The sequence below is a fragment of the Arabidopsis thaliana genome, chromosome 4 (assembly GCF_000001735.4).
Source record: "Arabidopsis thaliana chromosome 4, partial sequence".
Taxonomy (NCBI): Eukaryota; Viridiplantae; Streptophyta; class Magnoliopsida; order Brassicales; family Brassicaceae; genus Arabidopsis; species Arabidopsis thaliana.
The window spans coordinates 17,772,343-17,794,299 of record NC_003075.7 but is presented as its reverse complement, the minus strand read 5'-3'; the positions used below and the strand labels follow the sequence as shown (position 1 = coordinate 17,794,299).

Genomic DNA, 21,957 nt, shown 5'->3' with positions numbered 1-21,957 from the left:
AGATGACAAACTAATTACACAAGAACATTTGTATGACGCAGTCATATTGTCATATGGCTGTTTTGGACGGCAATACCAAACCGTAACCATAAAGAAACTTCGTCACATCCATGTTGTTAGGAGTTAGTTATTTACCTAGTAATGGTATTTATTGGTTGCATTAATAAATAATATTTTTTTTCTATACATATATGAACTTAAAATTAGAGTTTGATTGGTTACGAAATAAAAAATTAGAGTTCGATTGGTTGATCTATTTACTTGTATCTCAACGCCTATTCTTCTCTCCTTCTCGTCAGAACTTGTGTTGACTCCAACACTCGCAATTGCGATGTTACGCTGTACGAACAATCACATGCTGCATGTGACTGATGTTGCTTTCAAATGCATAGCATACTTTATTCAGGATCCAATACCAATCCAAAAACACTATAATTAGTTAAGTTAATTACATTATCATCTACCTATATATATATAATCTAAAGGTCGACATCCACACGACATATATGACATGACGACTCGCTCTATAATGCATCACTTACTCTAACCAATCTTTTTCCGTTATATATATAGTTGAATAATAACAAAACTACGTAATATGCTGAAAAATGGGGAAATGCTATTTTTGGCATATATAAATGAAATCGAAACGTGGAAAATTTCTAAATTCAGTGGACTCAGTATCATTGTGTGAAACCGGGTCACTTTACTCTATCAATCTTAAACAGTTAGAGAAATAATAATATAAAGCTACATATTAACAAGCATGGTCAAAATTCAAATTAGTCAATTAGAAAAATGAACAATTTATTTTATGACACTATATTCATATTCCAAAAAGAACTTAAGAATCCATTTACTCCATTAGAGCACCCTAGCTATATATAAATCCATACACCACATGGCTACAAAGCCATCTATATCCCATCATACATGTAACTAGGTTTTCTTGCAAGGCTAATCACATGTCTTATGAAAAATCAATGAAATATAACTTGAAGGTTGCCTTTCGGCAATCTCTATTTCTCCACAATTGTTTTTGGTTCTTATAAATAATTCCATTTTTTCTTCTTTTTTTTTCCCTTCTAAATAAAGCTCATTTGAGCTAGAAACTATATTTGCTATAAATGTTCACATATTATCTGCCTCAATTTCAAGGTAGTTTTGCGATTGATTATTATTTTTAAGTACACTTTTCAATAGTATATTTTTTGATGATTAGGAGGGTATATGTCCTTTCATTCTCAACTTTAAAAAACCTTACATTTTTAGTAATTATCAAAATTCTTATATTTTCAGTAATCGAGAGAGTTAACCATTAAAACAGCTCGCCATTAATATAAAACACTAATAAAAAAGCATAAGAAATTATTATCTTATGATATTGTAGATAACTTTTCCTCAATTTATTTAAATCAATAAGGACTATCATTTATTTTCACACATTAAAAATATTTCAAATTCTTCATTAGAGTGCTTTAGTATTGTCATTGTAGTTACATTAAAAAATGAAATGATCCACTCGCCTCGAAGCCTCCACGGCTCCACCTACAAGGGACAAGTATGACAAATCACAGGAATCGCACCATGTGAGCTACATCAGGTGATATCACGTGTGCACAATTAGACCCCTCCCCTTAATCTATATTTACTCATTAATTTCTCAACGAAGATTGAGCAACTTGTGTTCTTTGTTTATGAAAAAGAGAGCAATTAATGATACGAATAAAATAACTCAATTGTAAAAACGTTTTTTTAATGATAGCTTAAATTTGTTTCACATGGAAAATCGCGACCTAGTGAAGATATCGCCAAGTAATTACGAAACACTATACTTGCGGTTGTTTTTTACTTAAACAGAACCAGACCGATGTTTCTTCTCTCCATACCAAATCAAACCAAAAATATTTCATACTGATAACCCAAAAGTAAATTTTGCTTAAACCGAGTTATCCGGTTTAGTGAGAAAAAAAAAAGTTTGAATGATTCAACTTGATACGCAAAAAAAGCTAACAAGAGGAACACCGAACACATCTTATTTTCTTTGAGATTGTTACTGTGTTAATCAGAGATCGAAAAAAAAACATATTCTGTGGTAAAAATGACCAGGAAAGAGGTGGTTCTGGCCGTGACGGCTGCAACCATTACGGCGGTTGCAGCAGGTGTACTAATGGGTCGGTGGATCCGGAGGAAAGAGCGGCGGTTGAAACATACGCAGAGAATTTTGAGGAAATTCGCTAGAGAATGCGCCACGCCGGTTTCGAAGCTTTGGGCGGTGGCGGACGCCTTGGTCGCCGACATGACCGCCTCTTTAACCGCCGAGTGTTGCGGTTCCCTCAACATGCTCGTTTCATTCACCGGTTCTCTCCCTTCCGGGTAAATCAGAATCCTCTGTTTTTGATACAGAGAGCCTTAGATGAGCGTTATTTAACGGTGTTTAACGTGTAGTGATGAGAAAGGGGTACACTATGGAGTCAACTTGAGAGGCAAGGAACTATTACTGTTACGTGGGACGCTAGGTGGTAACGAAGAGCCTATTTCCGATGTACAGAAGCATGAGATTCCGATCCCTGACGATGTTTTAAATGGTTCTTTCAAGGTATGAATAGAGATACAAGATTTCTTGATTAACACGTTAGGTTACATGAAGCTGGAGTTTTATTTGGATCCAGGAGTTGTGCGATTTCATATCATTGGAGCTTGTTAAATTTCTTGCGATGAATCCCGGTGGAGAAGCAGAAGAAGTGAAGAATCTCGGGTTTACGTTGACGCGCTCTGTTGAGCAGATTGGGTCACATTCAATCTCGTCGATACATAGGAAGAGTTTAGCAAATGACGATGATGAGAAGGTTTTGAAAGATTTGGTGAATGATATGAATGAATCACTGGAAACACACGGTCTGAAAATTCGGATGAACACAGCGCTGGTAAGCAAGTCTAAAGATAATCCGCAATGACGATTAATCTAAGACTTTTAATGTATCTTTTGAGAATCTGGTTTTTGAAATCAGGTGGATAATACTATAGGAGAATTGGCTGGAGGAAGGTATTATCACAAGGACACTGTGGCTGCAGTATCATTAGGTATGGGAACCAACGCTGCTTACATTGAACAAGCTCAAGAGATATCGAGGTGGAAATCTGCGATACGTGAGCCACAAGAGATCGTATGTTAAGATACTTTCAACACACTTAGTTCAATATCATAGAGCTTTCCAAAGTTTTTATATCAAGTGGTTGTACTTGGTAAGATTATAGGTTGTTAGCACAGAGTGGGGAGATTTCAGATCTTGCCATCTTCCTATAACCGAGTTCGATGCTTCTCTTGACGCGGAAAGCTTGAATCCCGGACATCGAGTAAGAACACATACCGATTAGTACTTTCTATAGTGTGTTTTGAGAAATTTGTCTGTTTCTCTGTTTGAAGATATTTGAGAAGATGGTGTCAGGAAGATACTTAGGGGAGATAGTAAGAAGAGTGTTACTAAAAATGTCTGAAGAATCTGCTCTCTTTGGAGATACACTACCTCCAAAACTCACAATTCCTTACATTTTATGGTACCTTAACTATATACTTCTCTTAGACTAAGTTATGAAACTATAGACTAAACTGCGGTTTTCCGAGCATGTTTTAGGTCTCCAGATATGGCTGCAATGCATCAAGATATATCCGAAGAACGGGAGACTGTAAACAAAAAGCTCAAGGAAGTTTTCGGTGTAAGCTTCATAGAGACTCATTCGCTTTAGAAATTTCGATAGTCTTTTTGCGTTTGTATTAAAAACAAACAAATCTTGAATATCTTGTGTGAACCATATGCAGATAATGGATTCAACTCTTGCGGCGAGAGAAGTTGTAGTTGAAGTATGCGATGTAGTCGCGGAACGAGCGGCTCGTTTAGCGGGAGCAGGAATAGTTGGGATGATAAAGAAGCTTGGAAGATTAGAGAAGAAAATGAGCATTGTGATAGTTGAAGGAGGATTGTATGATCATTATAGGGTATTTAGAAACTATCTTCATAGCAGCGTTTGGGAAATGCTTGGTGATGAGTTATCAGATCACGTCGTCATTGAGCATTCTCACGGTGGATCTGCTGCCGGAGCTCTCTTCCTTGCCGCATGTGGCGACGGTCATCAAGATTCTGAAAGCAAGTGACGATGATGATTCTTTTTTGTAGTTCTTACAATCAAATAAGAACTAAATTTTATTTTGTTTAGTCATGTCTATTTAATTACAATTTAAGTTAAAATTACAATATAAATTATTTTTTATTAACTAGAAATGAAAATAAAATTCCAAATTTATTTTGGTTTTTAGAAAGAAATAAAACAACAGAAAAAAAAACTTTTTAAAAAATGAATGTATTATTCACTAGTGAAAGTGAGAATCTTTAGTTTCCAAGCTTCTTTATCATCCCAACTATTCCAATCTTTGGTTCGGTTTACATGGTTTTAAAATCAAAATTAATTTGGGTTCGGTTTGCATTATATAATTAATACGGTTTTGAGAAAAAAAAAAAAAAAAAATGCTTTCGAGATCACGCGTTGGTATTTTGGAAACAAAGCGAGTAGATTAGAAATAAACATGATTTTGTGGGTTTACCCCTACAGAAATTGATGACACGCGCGAAACGCGAGGTCGGTGCATCTGGTTATGAAATGGAGCGCGTGAGGTGAAGTTGGTGCGAGTGGGCGAATTCCGGAGCACTCTGATTGGCTGAAAAAATAGAAATAGTAGTGATGTTGCTCCTCCTCTCCTCCTCTATTATTAATTTTTCGTCGTTCTTCTTCTGAAAGTTGTGTGGTTTTTAGAGGTCACCAAAAAAAATCTATTTTGAGATACTAAAAATATTTCGTTTTGCATTTTGTTGTGCAGCCATTTGTTACACAGGTTGAAGCTTATAACTGAAAATTGGATTCAAAGAATCGTAGATGAAGAAATCGAAGTGAGTTGAATATTTTCTGAACATATGAAAATTGGAACAAGTTTTTTCTCATTTTGCTAGTTTCCTGTTTTTATGTTTTCTTGACTTTAGGAGATGACATATGGAGGTGAACTATACAAAGGTTGTTGCAACGATAACATTCTCCTTAATTCAGTTTTTGCAACTCGGTTACAAGCACTCAGTGGACTTTTGGCCAAGACAATTTTTTTTTTTTTTTCTCTCTCTCTAAAATGTTATAGATACGAATCCTTTGTTGAATAAAGGAAAAAGTTGAACATTTGATTACACATAAGACTTTAACATAATCCAACTTTTTTTTATATGAAGCTACAAACAAGATTTAAAACATCAAAGATTCCATCTAAACTTCATTCATCTTCAATCTTCAACATCCTTCAATGACTAGTATGTATGTACATAAGTAAAATTGTTGATAAGAAAACAAAACAATGATGGGCTAAAATAGCCCATAAAAGGCCCATTAAACTTGGGTTTAGACTTTAGATTCAACGACGCCAGATTAGTGAGTCACATAACCCTCTTGGAAAGAGTCTCAACACTTGCAGAGAAAAAGAACAAGGAAGATCCCGGAAAATGGCAACGGCGATTGTACGTTCAGCTCTTTCCCGAGCAGTGACTCGCGCAGCTCCGAAGACATCCGTCGCTCCTAAGCGAAACTTTTCCTCTTCCGCCGGCCATGACGATGCTTGTAATTTCTCTCCTCTCTATTTTTACCATTTTCCATTGACGACGATCTAGGTTTTCTGATTTGATTTTGGAGAACGCCTCGATGAGTTTATAGATTCGTAGATTGGTTTTGAGATTCAGTATAATTTCACCCGGATTCCAATTTTTGAACCGATACCTAATTTTGAATTGATTTGGTAGATCGATTGGTCAAATTTGAAATTGATTTTTCTCCATAATATCTGAAGCGTCTTATTGGATCAAATCTACAACATTTCTCTGTTGAAAGGATCGATTTTTTTTTTCTTGGAACATGATAACTTTTGATTATTCATCAAAGTTTTGTTCTTTTTAATATTTCACAGATGAAGCTGCGAAGTGGGAGAAGATAACTTATCTGGGTATTGCTAGTTGCACTGCTCTAGCTGTCTATGTTTTATCCAAGGGCCATCATCACGGCGAAGACCCTCCTGTAAGCTTCTCTTACAACTCCTCCATTGGTTTAGTATTATAACTTCTGATTTGGAATCTCACCTAGTGTGAGACAATGTTAATATCACCAGTGAAAACGGATAGAAGTATGCAGATGATGAGAATGTTACGAAAGCTACATTTTTTGCCTTTACTGATTTCGTTTATCTCATTCATTCTGCTTTTTAAGTTTAAGCATACATTGCCTGAAACTGTCATGAACCATTATTGTCTACTTGTTGCAGGCCTATCCGCATATGCACATCCGCAACAAGGAGTTTCCTTGGGGTATGTGTACTTTTCCAGTTTTCCTATCGTCCATCTTACTGTCTTTCATTTCGTGATCTTCAGCTTTGATAATGCTGTTTAGTTGTCTCTCCTAAAAACCTTAAGAGATCATCAAAGATTATCTCTGTAATATCCGTAATGGGTCGGTTTCTGAATCAGTTTCTGAATCTGACGCTTTCTATTTGCCATTCTCAGGTCCGGATGGTCTGTTTGAGGTGAAGCACAACAAAGAGCACTGAGTCTTGCGTGGTCATAATAACGTCTTCTTGGTTTATTTGAAAGGCTAAAATGTTTTACCGTATTTGTTCTCACCGTTTGTCAACGATTTGCTACTCCAATCTCTTTTCTTTTGTTGGGAAATAAAAGTTAATACTTTGCTTGGTCAATTATCTAAGACTTATGTTTCCTTCAAATCTCTTGTGATTCAATCTCAAAAAAAAAAAAAAAAACTTCTTCATTATTAGAGACTCAGAGAGAATTAGATATAAAAGTATACATACACATGTACTGATTACGATTAAAAACTCAATACTACTTTGATTGGGACTTAAGTCCCGTCATTTGGTGAGAAGTATAGAATATGCATACAATACATGACAGCTTCACACATTTAACAAGTATCACTCAGCAGCAACTTTGTCGCTGATCAATCCATTGCTGGTTTCAGGAAGAGTTTCTAGATCAGTTCGAGCATCCTTAACATCTTGAGTGTGACTAATTTCCAAAGCGGACTTGGTCTGTTCTTGTTCGTTTTGGGTCTCCTCTGTTTCACCATTTCTGTTATTTTCCTCTTTCTTCTCTGACTCTGTTTTTGAACTATCATCCTCTGTTTCCTTATTTGAAGTATCATTGCCGGATTCTCTCTTGCTTTCATCAGTTTTCTGTTCGTCACCCTTCTGTGTGTTTGAAGAATCAGTAGATTCCACCTGTTCAATTTTCTTCTCACTGTTGGTGTTTTCCTTTCTCTGAGATTCGGAAGACTTTTTTTCTGTTTCTTTGTTCTCATTCCCCTCTTGGGACGAAGACTCTTCTTTCTCCTTTATCTCAGTTTCTTTAATCTCATTCTCCTCCTGAGAGGAAGACGCTTCTTTCTCTTTGTTCTCAGGTTCTTCCTCTTTACTTTCCTCTTGGGATGAAGAGTCTTCTTTCTCCCTTTTCTCGGGTTCTTCTTCTTTACCTTCCCCTTGGGACGAAGACTCTTCTTTCTTCTTTCTCTCGGGTTTTTCCTCTTTACTTTCGTCTTGGGACGAGGACGCGTCCTTCTCATTTTTCCCGGATTCTTTGACTTTGCTTTCCTCTTCAGATGATTGTACCTTTTCCTTCTCATCTTCTTCGTTTTTCGTTTGTTGATAACCAGTGGATTTCCCGCTCGATCCTGACTCATCACTCCCAGAAGATTCTGTAGTTTCAGTTGCATTGGAAGTTGACAGGTTAGTCTCAGGCAATTCACCATTAGAATCAGAAAAGCCCTTCTCACCAGTCTTTGAATCCAACTCACTCTTTGTCTCTTGTTGCTCACCATCATCACTACCATTCTCAGTTGTGTTCAAAGAAACTTCTTTAATAACAGAACCCTCCAATACTTCATTCTTTGGACCCGACTCATCTTCATGGACACTGACATTTTCAGTACTATTAGATTTACTTTCTCCCTCAACTTCAACCTTTTCATTGCTCTTCTCCTCCGTCCCATGCATAACCTCACTCGACGCATCATCTCCCTTGTAATTGATCTCCCTAGCTTCCTCATTACTTATCTCATTTCCACCTTCACTCTCATCAACAACCTTCTCACTTTCTCCATTGTTTGAATCCTCGTTTCCCTCTTCATTCCCGGTACCTTCAGCTTCCTTCTCGTTATTCTCTTCTACAGCCTTTTCCTCCTCCTCCCTCTCTACAATCTCATCACCATTCTCCTTATCAGTACTTACGTCTCCTCCTCCTTCATTCTTGCTCCCTTCTTCATCTTCCACTTCGTCCTTCACATCTTTCGTCTCCTCAATACGCGGTCTAAGATCTTTCCTTCCAAGATTAACAACTGTATTATCAATATCATCAACAACAATCTTTGAAGTCCCTTCAAACTCAGCTTTCTTCTCATGTGAATGCTTCATTTGATAAATCAGCCATATCCCAACACCAAGCAATAGAGTCAACTGAATACAATGCTTCACTTTAATTCCCTTTGATCTCTGCCCTCTTCGCGGCGTTCTCACCATTCTTCTTCTAACTTCTCTACTTCCAAAATCAAAACCTAATTGACAGACACTGAGAATCTAAACATTCAGAAACTAGCTCAATAATCGGATTTGCCGGAAAAATTATCCTAAAGAATCCAAATTTCCCGATGCATTATGATTTAATACCCAAATTCGAATAATCGAGGAATGGAAAATTACCTGGAAAAGTTGAATTAGCGAAATACAACTTCTGATTCAGTTCTTGGAGATGAATTAGGATGATGAAGGATTCAAAGAAAGAGTGTGAACGCAGAGACTGAGAGTTCTTGGATCTGAAGAAGAAGAATTAAAATTGTAACTAAAAATCGTGCATACCTTCAATTACAAACTAATTCCCACTTGGGAAATTTTAATTAGAACAAACATATCTGAAGAGATGACTTCAAAACGACTTCGTTTCTTACTTCTTTACTCTTCCGCTGACTTCAAAACAACGTCGGTCACTTTAAGTCATTTTCTCTCGGATGACTTCAAAACGACGTCATTTCTCGAACTTTATTTACTGACTCCCAAAACGACGTCGGATTATGTACAACATGTTGCCCCACTCGAGTCTTCTTGTAGACATTGTATAAGTCTCGTAATGTTTTCTTTTCCACTGGTGATTACATTTTGTGTCCATCTCATTTAATTGATAGATTAAAAACTTGTAAACCCTAACCGGCCATAAATTATAGGACCAGACCGGATTGCACTGCAAGTTTCCAGCCCACATTGACGGTTGTGTGTAATAAGTCTTCGTTAAGGCGGAAATGGTCCCCATGAAAGTGCCCTAACAATGACCTAAAATCCTCCACCCACGCAATGGTACAGTTTTTATACTGCTGCATTATTTATTCATATCGTTTCTTTAGAATTTAGCATCATATTATGTTTATGCCATATTATCCGACTAATCCTACTAATCTCCAACATTATACAAAACAATGGAGGATTTGTTTAAAATGGATTAATTTGCATGGAACCGTAAAAATAAAAATTAGTTGTAGTCAATTTCTGTAACCTAAACAAATTATTGATACGGATACTTCATGAAAGCCTTGATGATTTCTTTTCATTCCTTAGTGTAATTATAGTACGTACTTGATGTATGCAGGTTTTCTTTGTTTCATCTATTGTAAGCTTTCAACGAATTTAAGAGCCCATCATAGCTTTTTCAAAATTCCCATCCCGTGTAAGCTTTAAACCATGTACGTACTCATCGAGTACCACGTACGTTTCATACATATAATTGTAGATAGTCCAATCTAAAATGATCATATTGTTGGACACGATTTCATGATTTTTATGGTATAATGGTACAAATGTCATGGTGGTGGTTATACCATAAATTCCATATGTGTATATATATATTTCCATGGTATGCGTGTATGTTACATTTGTAATTAACCGCAGATGTATCCACTAACAACGTAGAGTCGAGAATTCATTTGAATATTGGTGCATAAAACATTTGAGATGTTGACAAAAAAATGACTTTTTGAGATGTATTGGCTATTGCGTGCGCATATTCATATCCACTATCCAAAATCAATATTGGACCACTGGAATCTCCTCGATCCACTTTTTTGTCCCCGTAAGTTTTGTCCTCAACTCTTTGAAAATAACTATTCTCTGCATTCTTCTATAGTATATAAGTATACAAATTTCAATTTTTTTTGTTTTTCAGAAAATATCAGTATTTAAACTATAGATCTTGTAAAATACTAGATACGATATAGTAACACGATGGTTTTTTAGAAAAAGCAAAACCACTAGCTTTTATGTAACGAGGTGATATGGTTGACGATTAATCATATTTCTTTTTGAGTTACGAAATAAGATAGTATATATTAACCATATACCATATAGTATATTATTATGAACAAAGGCCTGTGTCGTACAAGAACAATGAATGAGGTATGGAGCAATTGACGTCGAATAAGATCATTGAAACAGAGAAAGAGATTATTATCGATATGTCCAAAATGCTTCCACGTGACTGTACCTTGTCAACTCTGTGCTTTAACGATTTCTCTCCAATATGCATAAATCTCTTAACCTTTTTTATTTTCTTTGGTCTTAATACTTGTTCCAAGGAAGTGATGCAACAGGGAAGGGATCGAAAACAGTTAAGTAAACGGTGAGACGCAGAAACAAAAAGAGATCGGAATGGCCAAAGTATTTTTGCTTTGGAACTCTCATTTTTCTTCCTTCTTTGTTGTTTCATCTTTTTGAGTCTTTTCATTTTGTCACTTTGCTTTTAATGGTTTTCTCGATCGTGATACAATGTGCAATTAATAGTCTCCAAACAAAATGCATTTTTCCCAATTTCAAAAACTTTTTATAGCGAAATAATAGTGTTTTGAGATCTGTTGGTATACACAACTACACATATATTAAAATATTTGAAGGGCACAAAATTTTATCACAAACCCAAAGTATTCGTAACTAAGAAGTTTTGGTAAAGGATTCACAATGGTAAAATGCTCCATCTTCAAAATACCAAAATCAAGACGAATTTACGACAAACCACTCATTTTAACTACGATTTTGAGACTCTTTAGCAGATCGCAGACTAGATGCAAACCTTAATTTTTGGAATTCAACTACTGAGAATGTTATGATATGTTTTTGGAATGAGTCTTGTATAAATACAACAGTATTTTCCATCGAACCTTTGGATATTAGCATAATGTGTATTGTAGTATATAAGTTAGATATATAGTGAATCATATAGAAGATATTGTATAAAATATTCGGAGCGGCGTTGTCATTGAGAAGATTAGTTCAAGCAGTAGCATGGTGGCAGTGTACCGACTTTGATTGACACTTGAGTCTCCACCAAATTCCAAATATGTATTTTTAAAAATTATTATTCAACTATATATGGGTTGCATTATTAAGTAATAAATGAAATGAAAACAAAACAATAGTAAAGTCATTCAAAGGAAGAACAGTGTAGAGAATCAAGACTGTTTGCTTTGCTTGATTTGTGAAATTAGTAAACCCCACACAAAGACACATCTTCTCTTCTTTTGTTTTGTCACCTCCCTTCCTCTCTTTCCATATGTTCAATCCCATCAACTCTCACACTCTTCAGTTTTCTTTATGAATAGGCTTTGTCCAATCCCATATTAATTTCGACAAGTTTATATTCCTAATGTTAAATCTGACTTAAAACGAAGACAATGCTTTAAGTAGAAATTGATCACTGGCTTTAAGTAGATATCTTGATGATTTGATTGCTAGACTATCATCATTTGGTAATATTACATTTTCTAGGTTTTACTCTTTACATATATCATATCATTCTCCATGTACAGTATAATGTGTATTTTTTTTTACCATGGCCCAGGTTTTACTGTTTCTCTGAAAATTTCCCGTTGGAAAATAAGGATTATATTTGAATAGGAATTATAGTTTCAGTACTATATCAATTCAAAGTAGTACAGATTTGGTTATGATTTTTCTTGCTGTTATATTAAAATTTAAAAAATATGTATCACTAATAAATACCAAAAAGAACTCTACTGAAACAAGTACTAGGACACAGAAAATCACCGGTGGTCACTAATAAAATTAATCATTTTTATAATAAAAAAAAGTACAACCCAAAATCCAATGTGAATGAAAACGGCGACGTTCGAAGAAACGACAGCAAAGCGGCTGAATTTTTGTCTATCGGCTAATGGATTTATGTATCAAACGTATCTTTGTCTCTCAAATAAACCAGCAAATATTTTCATACATAAAGTTCACATATATGTAAGTAGATGCATACGTACGTGTGTGATGTAACTTTCATCCATAAAATTGGTATTTGTCAGAAATCGTCTTGAAAATAGGTTTCCGTGCGTTCTCTTTACGATGCGTGTCAAAAAGATTTTTACTTTCACAATTAGCAATGAAATTATAAAAAATCATTTTGGATAAACAAAATTTTATTCATCTCTGTTTTTTTTTAACTACACTATAATAAACAACAACAACATAAATACCATAAAATATGAAGATTACTACAACTAAAATATGTTTGACCAATAAAAAACAACTAAAAATATAATTATATACACAGAGATTTTAGAATTTGAACACCAAAAAAAAAGAGAAAAATTGTCGATGAAAAAGTAAAACAAAATGTTCTTCAAGGGTTGTAGATAGAGTTACCACATTTGCATTTCCAGCTCATGGGTTTGTAATTAGTACTATCATCTCCTCTGGTGTAGTCAAGATGAATAGTCTCAGAGGAAGAAGAAGAAGAAGTAGTTAAAGGAGAGTGAAGCTTTGTTTGAGGATTTGTAGGAACTTGAATTGCTTCACAATGACCACAAGAACGACATCTTACTCTCTCACATCTTGGTGGTCTTGATCCTATTAGACCTCTCATCATCATCTTCACATCTTGATCTCCACTCTGTTTCAAATCAAAGACGAGTTTTTAAGATCAATTTGACTCTTGTTTTAGTAGAGGAAGAACAAAAAAAACAGAGGATGTTGAAAAAGTGTACCTTGGTGAATTCGACAGAGTCAGGCTCTGGTCTACCTGAAAAATATCATAAGAAGTAAAAGAAGCATTATGATTATGGAAAAACTAATGTTTGAAAAGAAGGAAATGTGACATTGACTCATTTACTTACCATTAGCCATTAGACTGAAATGGGTCGAATTAAGAATGAGCAAAATCAGTAGAAAGCTTGACATGTTGCTGCTCCACACCATTTTCAGACACGAGATCGGTTTGCAGTTTACAGGAGAAACAATTAGACTTTCTCTCACTCACTTCTATTCTCACTCTCTCTATCTGTCTCTCTCTCTCTCTCTTTCTCTGTGTGTTGATGTGTAGAGGAAGATTTGTAAGTAAAGAAGAAAAAGGAAAGTGACTACCCTATGAAGGGCAAATAAATTTTTCCTAAAGAGTACTACACGCATGGATATATCATATTTATACACGTAATCGTTTCTCTTTTATATATGAGTTGACATTAATAATAGTAATGTCTTTTTATGAATATTATTTATATACACTTTTTTGTATCATCACAGATTTACACAGTATGTATTAAACTATTACAGAGTCAAAAATAAAAAAAAATAAAAAACTATTACAGAGTCAGTATTTGAATAATAAACAAACAAAAATATGTCGGGACCTATGTAATTATGTTATATAAGTACAAGGAAAATTAATTTTCTTGAAATAATTTGATGTATAATTAACTGTAGTCAGATTCTATTTAACGTGTATGTATTGATTGATACGTATGTCTACAAGACTACAAGAGTCGAATAAAACAAGAATCAGGTGAAAAGGAAATTACGTAGGTACAAAAGAGCAGGATGAATAATTAATTTTAACGTAAAAGAACAGTTCTAATGTTAAATACTTAAGCCCAAGCCAATAGTAAAATCAAAGTTTTGAAGACGACAAAATACATAAATTTTTTTTTTTTTGGTCGTCAGATAAATATTTCTTTCTTGTTTTAAAAGTGACAATACAATACACACAAACAAAAATAAATAAAAGCAATATGCTAAAATACATTTTTGTCTATAAGAATTTTGTATTGTACAATTGTTATAAAAAAATATGAAAGTTGCTTTTTGAGTTCTGGTTTCTGCGGTTTCTTGTGGTAATAGACTGACTGGAGCAGTAGAAAGGACCCTACTTCACCTGACCGACCAATACCGTGCCTCTTTGCCTTTTCGTATTCTTCTAACCAAAAACTTTTATATATTTTATATATGTAATTTATGGGTCATATTTTATCTAAAATATTTATATAGAACTGTCTCAACACGTTTCGCTCACTCTTCCCAATTGCTTTTTCCAATGATTTAATCAATTATATGCTCAATGGATATGTCCAGTTAACCGCTGTTAAACATTTTTTCTTTAATTGATGATACTAGCAAAAATGTATAAACCCATCTGTTATAGATATTTGAAATACTTTAATTTGAAATTCAGGCACAAGACACATTAACTTTGAAATATATTATGCTTTATTTTAAGATAAACTATTTAACAAAAAAAAAAAGCATTCAAACTGAAGTATCATGTGAGTATTAACATTCAAAACAAAGATGCATCATTTGTAAACAAGGTTTTTTGGTTGAATATATGTGAGTAATATATGTCTCTGTTGGGCATACAAAGCCCATGATTGTATAAAAAGCCGAAGAAAGCCCATTTACGAAAAGTCTATCATTGGCATATTCTCAATTTCTAAAGACCCAACAGATTCAGCAATTACATATATAATATAGTACATGCAATTTCTTCAATTTGTACAGCACATACAAAACTGGCTAAACCCACAAAAATCCCCAATCTTGTGTAAAATACTAAAATGCTTTAAAACTTACCGTAGGAAAACTAAATTGTTTTTTTCAGTTTATTTGGATACATCAGAGTGTCGACATTAAGTGCAGAGTATTGATATTCACAGAAATTGACATCTATAAAAACTTTAAGATATGTTTACCAAATCTACTATTAACGAAAAAGAAAACTACTACTAGTGTTTTTTGTTTCCAATATAGCTCAAATCATTTTTATTGTCGGCCGTGTTATGTTACTATTTTAATTTTTAAACAAGTACGACAAGAAAAAGGTGGCAAATGGATGAAAAAGATGGATATCATATTAAATAAATTATAATGCAAAAGTTAAAATCATTCAAAGACATGACATTAAATTTGAGTCGAATAGAGTCTTCGTTCTTCTTCTTTTTTTTTTTAATCAAAAAAACATAGAGCTTTGTTTCATGAAATTTATGGAGTCTGTCAATTACTTATCCATAGTTCTTACTTCCATGTGGATTTGTCCAATGTTGTGTCTCCTTCTATATTAATTAGACTTAATTCTTTTGATAACCATCGTTTTCATGCAAAAAAATCCAGGGTGTATTTTACATTGTTATTACATGATAGCTTAACATAGCCAAATATTGCATCAAAACGGAATGTGTGAGTTTAACCTTGCCATTTATATCAATAGTTTTTTGCCGGAGTTTTTCAAAGTTGAAGTATACAATTGGCTCTATTAATTAGTAGGAATCTAATCAACTTATATGCTCCATAGCCAAAACCGTATTTTTCACTTAGAATAGGATTCCAAATTTTATTTTTATAATTAGAAAATATTTTGTTCTAAGATCCTAATTATACGATTGGATAATTTTTTTGCACATAAGTAACAAATAGCTCAAGAGTTGGGACCTGAGACTTGAGATGGTCCTGTCTAGAGCGATTTAGCCAACCAAAAATGGTTGTACTACAAATGTCAAATGACACTAGAATGCGAAATTGCCTCATAGAATCTTTGTTTTTTTTAACGATGTTTGCTAGCTGGGACTAATATTGAGTGAGAAATGATATAAATGAAGATGGGGATAAGAACTATTCATCGAACACGACTTGTGTGGTGTGGATAACAAAATGAAAGCTACATATTCATAAATTAACATAGACACATCCCTACTCTCACGCCTCTCCACATTTAACAACTTTCATATCTTTATTTTCATTTAAAAAAAAAGAAAATCATATTAGAAAGTTCATGCACAATCATAAATACTGCACCTATACTCTCATTGATTAAAGCAATAATGTATAATTTATTGGAAAAGGAGCAAAATGCCAAAATATGTAAGAAAATTAAAAAAAAATTACAAATTTATCATCTCGAATGAGAACAAGATAAACTGTATATACTAATGAAACCTCTTTCTATATAACAAACGAATATAAACATGTATTTAAGGAAAAATTAATCTAAGAAACGATCGTGTGGCAACAAATAATAAAATCTAAGAATCTACGAAAGATACGACGATCGTATCATATCTGCGAGACATAGCAGAGTAATGTAATGCTGACACGTGTCCCAGTAAAACCGCACCACGCCTTTCAGTTATGCTATACACTGGGAAATTCTTATGCTTCAATCATTGCGAGGCTGAGAGCCAAGAAAATATTTTAGCTTTTATCACAATAATAATGTGAATAGTTCTAGGAGAAAAAGTACACAGAATAAATTGAATTCTAAAAAAAAAGTGAAAGAACAGTAAGATTTTGGAAAGAAAACAAAGACATATTCAGTGAATTTAAAAACATAATAATAACAACAATAATAGAAAATTGGTAGGTCCAAAATCATTGTGACAAATCGATCAGTGATTAGCTGTACTGAAAATCTAAGCTCTAAATGAGACCGTTCCTCAATAATTGTACATACATTTGCCTGCATGCATCTCCATATAAATATGCCTTCGATCTTCTACTTCCAAAACAAACTCATCATCATAAGCAACAATGGTGGTGTCACTCTTCTCTTCCAGAAATGTTTTCTATACGTTAAGCTTATGCTTATTTGCAGCATTATACCAGCCGGTTATGAGTAGACCGGCTAAGTTTGAAGATGACTTTAGGATCGCATGGTCCGATACTCATATCACTCAAATTGACGGAGGCAGAGCCATTCAGCTCAAATTGGACCCTAGCTCAGGTTCTTACATACGTTATACTTAATTACATTCAGACATAGTATCAAGTTTCAATTCATATTCTTAATTTATTTTCATTAACATTGGTTTAGGATGTGGATTTGCTTCGAAGAAGCAATACTTGTTCGGCCGTGTGAGCATGAAAATCAAACTGATCCCCGGTGATTCTGCCGGGACTGTCACTGCCTTCTACGTAACTATATATACATATATTTCAAGTTTATGTCACTGCATTTCAAAAGTTTTGGTTATAATATGAAACTAATTTGCGCAGATGAATTCAGATACCGATTCGGTACGAGACGAGCTTGATTTTGAGTTCTTAGGAAATCGAAGTGGACAACCTTACACAGTGCAAACCAATGTGTTTGCTCATGGTAAAGGCGATAGAGAGCAAAGAGTTAACCTTTGGTTCGACCCTTCTCGTGATTTCCACGAATATGCCATCTCATGGAACCATCTCCGTATTGTGTAAGTCACATTATTATGTCTAAACCCAATTAAGGTTGCATATATTGTAAAACAGGTTTTTTTTAATTGTTTGAATAAATTTAACATTCATTCCAAACAAAACAAAAAAGTCACATTATATAATGTGTACATATAAATACACATATACAGCCAATTATCATTATTCTTCACAATCTCTGTCTAATTATTAAAAGGAATGTGACATATAGTTGAATCAACTATAGCAAATTAACCAATACTTTTGTACTATAGATTCGTTTTAACTATTCTTGTCTTTTTTGTTTTTTGGTTTTCATGTGAAGAACTATTCTTGTCTTTTTCATTATTGTCACGAGAGACATGATTGGTTTCATATTTTGTCGACCCATGGGCCATGTAATAAGAGAATGAAAGAGACAGCATATTTGTTTTAGAGGCGTTCATGATTTGAACTTATAAATGTCCCACATTTTAATAATCCATTTTTTTTGGTAATGACATTTTAATAATCCATTAGGCAATGGCCATCAGTTTATAAGAATAAAAAAACAAATGATCAAAGATATTTCTATTTGCAGTAACAATATATGTAGAACTGTTATTCACTTTCTAATAGTCTAAATATGTGTGGTGTGTAGCTTCTACGTAGACAATGTGCCCATCAGGGTTTACAAGAACAATGAGGCAAGGAAAGTACCATACCCAAGATTCCAACCAATGGGTGTATATTCCACGTTATGGGAAGCCGATGATTGGGCGACACGTGGAGGAATAGAGAAAATCAATTGGTCGAGAGCGCCATTTTATGCTTATTACAAAGATTTTGATATAGAAGGATGTCCGGTTCCAGGACCCGCAGATTGTCCCGCTAATTCGAAGAATTGGTGGGAAGGCAGTGCGTACCACCAGTTGAGTCCGGTGGAAGCTCGAAGTTATAGATGGGTCCGAGTGAACCATATGGTCTACGATTATTGCACTGACAAATCTCGTTTTCCTGTTCCACCTCCAGAATGCTCGGCTGGAATCTGATCCAAACATTATTGTCTTAAAAGCAAAACAAGTGCGAAGTGGTTCCATAAGCAACGTTGCAATGTATGTGAAGTGATTAATGAGTCTTGTGGTATGTGGTGAATTGCTCATAATCGATCTGATTGTGGTCAAATGTTCATATATATATGTATATCTTTGAATTTTACTTTGTTTTCATGATGTCTTATGTTTTGTTGATCTATTGAAGAGAACCATGTTTGTTTGTTGGAGTGGGTATTTTGGCCCTCGTTCGGTATGGAACAGTTTCACATGGAATATTAAATCTAACACAAGAGAAAAAGAAATCAATATTAAGCTAAAATTCATCAGTATTGAGAATGAGACTATTGATTATAACAAAACCTGCAGTATATTTCTTGGTTATAGACCATGTATTATAATTGTTTTGTACAGTTGAATTTAATATTCCGTACTCTTTTCCACTAAAACAGAAATTTGGTCTTCATGATTGGGGTTGTTTGGTCCCCTGGGTCTGAAAATTACTTTCATCTTAATGGGCCTGGTGACCTTTTCCTTCTTCTCTTTAACAGTATTGTCTTGGGCTTTGAGGCAATAATATGCTTTGAGGTTTTCATATAGTCCGGTCGATCCAATTTACATAGTCTTGTGCGCAATTTAGGTTTTGAAAAAATTAGGGTTTTAAACCAAAGAAAAGTAACATTAGGCTTTAGATTTCGGTCTGATCCATTGATGATCAACCATGCGAGAGCCAGTCAAATTAGGTTAGTCCGCCAAGCCCATGAGGCCATTATTTTTATTTTACTTTTTGTAGTTAACCATAGCCTGGTCCGTAAAATTACAAAACCAAAATCTGAATTCTAAAAGGTTAAAGATCAAATATGGAATAGTCCGTACGTAAAGTTGGTAAAAAGTGTCTTAGTCCTTTGTTGATATTGATGGCAAGAAAAACAAAGCCCACGATGCAGATGGCAAAAGATGATGATTGTGATGATGGTAATTAAATGGGGTTTAATTTCTCGGATGAGGCCAGCACATGAGATGGCTACAAAACAGAGTTTGATTTGATTAAAAAAGTAAAGTTATGGGATAAATTAGCGAAAAGATAAGATTACTGGGGTCCATTAGAGATAATTGGAATGGTCCAAATTTGTAACTTTCTGGGAACGAATTGATGAGTGATGACTAAGCTAATGGCTTTTTCTTTTCTTTTAAATACAACTTGAAACTTCCATATTGACCTGTTGTTTGGCTGTTTCCATCTTTTATTAAATGATTATGTGTACAAAAGAAAATATAGCGATAAGGAAATGAAAAGTGATGATGTAATTTGATTTAACACCTGCTCAATACTGTATCTTTAAAGCCGTGAGACTCGAGACAAATGTTAATCATATATAATGTTCTGTACTCTTTAAGTTTCGTTAGTTAAAATTTAGACGTATCTTCTAACTATGTATGTATCTGAAAAGAGTATTCTATTATAAGGATGTGATCATTTGAGGAACATCCACGTGTTCCGAAAAGAGTATTTTCCACGTGTCAATTTCATGACTAACGGAAAAATGCTTTGACCATGATTAGAAGAGCATGTGATGCGATGGAAAATGAAACTCATAAGACCCGCGTGTTTATTAATTGAAACGATCACTTAAATGCATGCAATCTTTCATTTAAATTTTGCAAGTTTTTTTTATAATAAATTGAAAGTTGAGGAGTGATTTTGAAAACAATGTCTTTTAATTATGTTCGACCTAAATTAAAGTTGTATAACAATTAGTACTTGATATATTAGATATATGTAAGAAAGTATATATTTGTACCAAATTTATATATCTTATAACAGAAGACAACAAAAAGCTAGAGAACGTATATAATTGACAAAAAGTCCGGAGGAGGGGAAACAAAATCACATGGTTCTCCACATTATATGCATCAATCAATTACTTAAAAGGGTTCAAAGTTCTTTAATATGGTACATGACAAGTGAAGCAAAATGGGCATACACTACTGCTTTTTAAATAAACTAAAAGATACTGTAGGTTAACACATGCTATGAGCCGCATCTAGTAATCCTGCTATGTTCCATTTATTCAATAGTCCCATTTTCTTCCTCTATTATTGAAAATTTTAAACCCATTTCGTGGACAATAACTACATGCATATATAGATAGGCTTTTCAACTAGCTCTATGTTGATATATATCTAGTCAACCCGATAATATCTGGTCTAAGTTACATAATTGGAACACATTTTTTCATCTAGGAGATCAAAAACACTTTAGAGCGCCCATTACATGGGTTCAAACCTAACATTATTTTAGTTGCTTGTATGATATATATTTAAAGTTGATTTCAGGGGAAAAATTAGTTAAACTGACAAATATTCAAGGTAATCTACCAACCTTTAACTAACACGCGCAATGGTGCGTCAAGACGTGTTGAGCAACCAACGTTGATTAGCTTACAAGCTTTAAGCCTCTTATTAACCTTATATAGTTAGGTATCAAGTCACCTTTTAATTGGTTAATATTGTATATAGAATATAATTGTTGTGCAGTTAGAATATATTTGTGTATATGACTTCGCATTTTTAGGTCCGATTGAAATGAATATTTACAACTGCATAAGGCCACCACGAGTACATATACTACTAGATTGTTAAATCAAATAAAGTAATGATTAAACTGAAGTACAAAAGTAAAGCAAAAAGTGTATATGATAATTATTTTTTGTTACAGAAAAAGAGTATTCTATTGATATTGGTAAGATAACGCGTATAAAGATTAGCTATGACACGAGAGTTGTTATGTTGATTTATGTTTGTTATATCAAATTTAGTAAACGAATTAACATTCGATATATATAAAAATATTTATTTTTGGAGTCTTCTACCAAATTCATGCCTAGTGATTGAAAGTAGCAGTATATTATAAACTAAAAAGTCGGGAACAAGAATTCGACAAACCGACAATTTAACCAGCAACTGACACATGTCTTTTGCCGTTCTTAATACACTAATTACGTACGTTCGTGCACACGTAAAGCAAATCTATCAATCATTAAAAGAAACAACCCAAATAATTAGTCACCTACATAAGTAAAAATAATATTAACCTATGACTAATCTTAATATACACTCATATTCATAATAAAATACATATCGTCTTCATATACATTAATTATTTCCATACCGACTTCGGGCGATGTAAATATGTAATACGTTTGACGTTTCATCATAATCTTTCCCGCCTATTATATATTTTTTTATATTCGCTTGATTGAGCCAATTTTCTTGTCAAAATGACCATGTGTATTTCAAAAGTGAATACTACTAATCCTCTAAGTTTGACTTAGTCAATGCTTATTAAAATAATATTTT

The 21,957-nt window shown here is 33.9% G+C and overlaps 5 protein-coding genes and 1 non-coding gene across 10 annotated transcripts; 4 read left to right on the top strand and 2 right to left on the bottom strand.

Moving 5' to 3' along the window:
• Positions 1-2,101: 2,101 nt before the first annotated feature.
• On the top strand, positions 2,102-4,220 carry HKL3 (hexokinase-like 3; the record flags this gene model as incomplete). Its single annotated transcript, NM_119945.2, has 8 exons — positions 2,102-2,376; positions 2,449-2,599; positions 2,673-2,927; positions 3,012-3,167; positions 3,259-3,357; positions 3,428-3,558; positions 3,636-3,717; positions 3,821-4,220. The coding sequence occupies 8 exons, from the start codon at positions 2,102-2,104 to the stop codon at positions 4,151-4,153; spliced, it is 1,482 nt and encodes a 493-aa protein (NP_195497.1). The 3' UTR covers positions 4,154-4,220.
• Positions 4,221-4,787: 567 nt separating this feature from the next.
• AT4G03425 lies at positions 4,788-5,203 on the top strand. Of its 2 annotated transcripts, NR_144051.1 has the most exons (2): positions 4,788-4,943; positions 5,034-5,203. It is a non-coding gene; the product is annotated as an uncharacterized misc_RNA (transcript). The 2 variants fall into 2 exon arrangements; NR_144052.1 differs by having other exon boundaries at positions 4,788-5,203.
• A 262-nt stretch (positions 5,204-5,465) lies between these two features.
• AT4G37830 (cytochrome c oxidase-like protein) lies at positions 5,466-6,776 on the top strand (the record flags this gene model as incomplete). 3 transcript variants are annotated; one of them, NM_119944.4, is made up of 4 exons in its annotated part: positions 5,466-5,652; positions 5,996-6,102; positions 6,347-6,389; positions 6,585-6,776. In NM_119944.4, the coding sequence occupies exons 1-4, from the start codon at positions 5,538-5,540 to the stop codon at positions 6,626-6,628; spliced, it is 309 nt and encodes a 102-aa protein (NP_195496.1). In that variant the 5' UTR covers positions 5,466-5,537. The 3 variants fall into 3 exon arrangements, with proteins under 3 accessions (NP_195496.1, NP_001329576.1, NP_001078510.1); NM_001085041.2 differs by having other exon boundaries at positions 5,474-5,652; positions 6,377-6,389; NM_001342457.1 differs by lacking the exon at positions 6,585-6,776 and having other exon boundaries at positions 6,169-6,471.
• A 46-nt stretch (positions 6,777-6,822) lies between these two features.
• On the bottom strand, positions 6,823-9,046 carry AT4G37820 (uncharacterized protein). Of its 2 annotated transcripts, none has more exons than NM_119943.3 (2): positions 8,789-9,046; positions 6,823-8,657 (listed from the first exon to the last, which is right to left on the bottom strand). In NM_119943.3, exon 2 carries the CDS (start codon positions 8,606-8,608, stop codon positions 7,010-7,012), a length of 1,599 nt encoding a protein of 532 aa, NP_195495.1. In that variant the 5' UTR covers positions 8,609-8,657; positions 8,789-9,046; the 3' UTR covers positions 6,823-7,009. The 2 variants fall into 2 exon arrangements, with proteins under 2 accessions (NP_195495.1, NP_001328506.1); NM_001342456.1 differs by having other exon boundaries at positions 6,829-8,643; positions 8,789-9,045.
• A 3,440-nt stretch (positions 9,047-12,486) lies between these two features.
• Positions 12,487-13,571, bottom strand: AT4G37810 (EPIDERMAL PATTERNING FACTOR-like protein). Its single transcript, NM_148408.3, has 3 exons — positions 13,249-13,571; positions 13,120-13,154; positions 12,487-13,025 (listed from the first exon to the last, which is right to left on the bottom strand). Exons 1-3 carry the CDS (start codon positions 13,328-13,330, stop codon positions 12,756-12,758), a joined length of 387 nt encoding a protein of 128 aa, NP_680774.1. The 5' UTR covers positions 13,331-13,571; the 3' UTR covers positions 12,487-12,755.
• A 3,283-nt stretch (positions 13,572-16,854) lies between these two features.
• Positions 16,855-18,930, top strand: XTH7 (xyloglucan endotransglucosylase/hydrolase 7). The gene is made up of 4 exons (NM_119942.3): positions 16,855-17,120; positions 17,211-17,311; positions 17,393-17,589; positions 18,207-18,930. The coding sequence occupies exons 1-4, from the start codon at positions 16,928-16,930 to the stop codon at positions 18,595-18,597; spliced, it is 882 nt and encodes a 293-aa protein (NP_195494.1). The 5' UTR covers positions 16,855-16,927; the 3' UTR covers positions 18,598-18,930.
• The last annotated feature ends 3,027 nt before the right edge of the window (positions 18,931-21,957 follow it).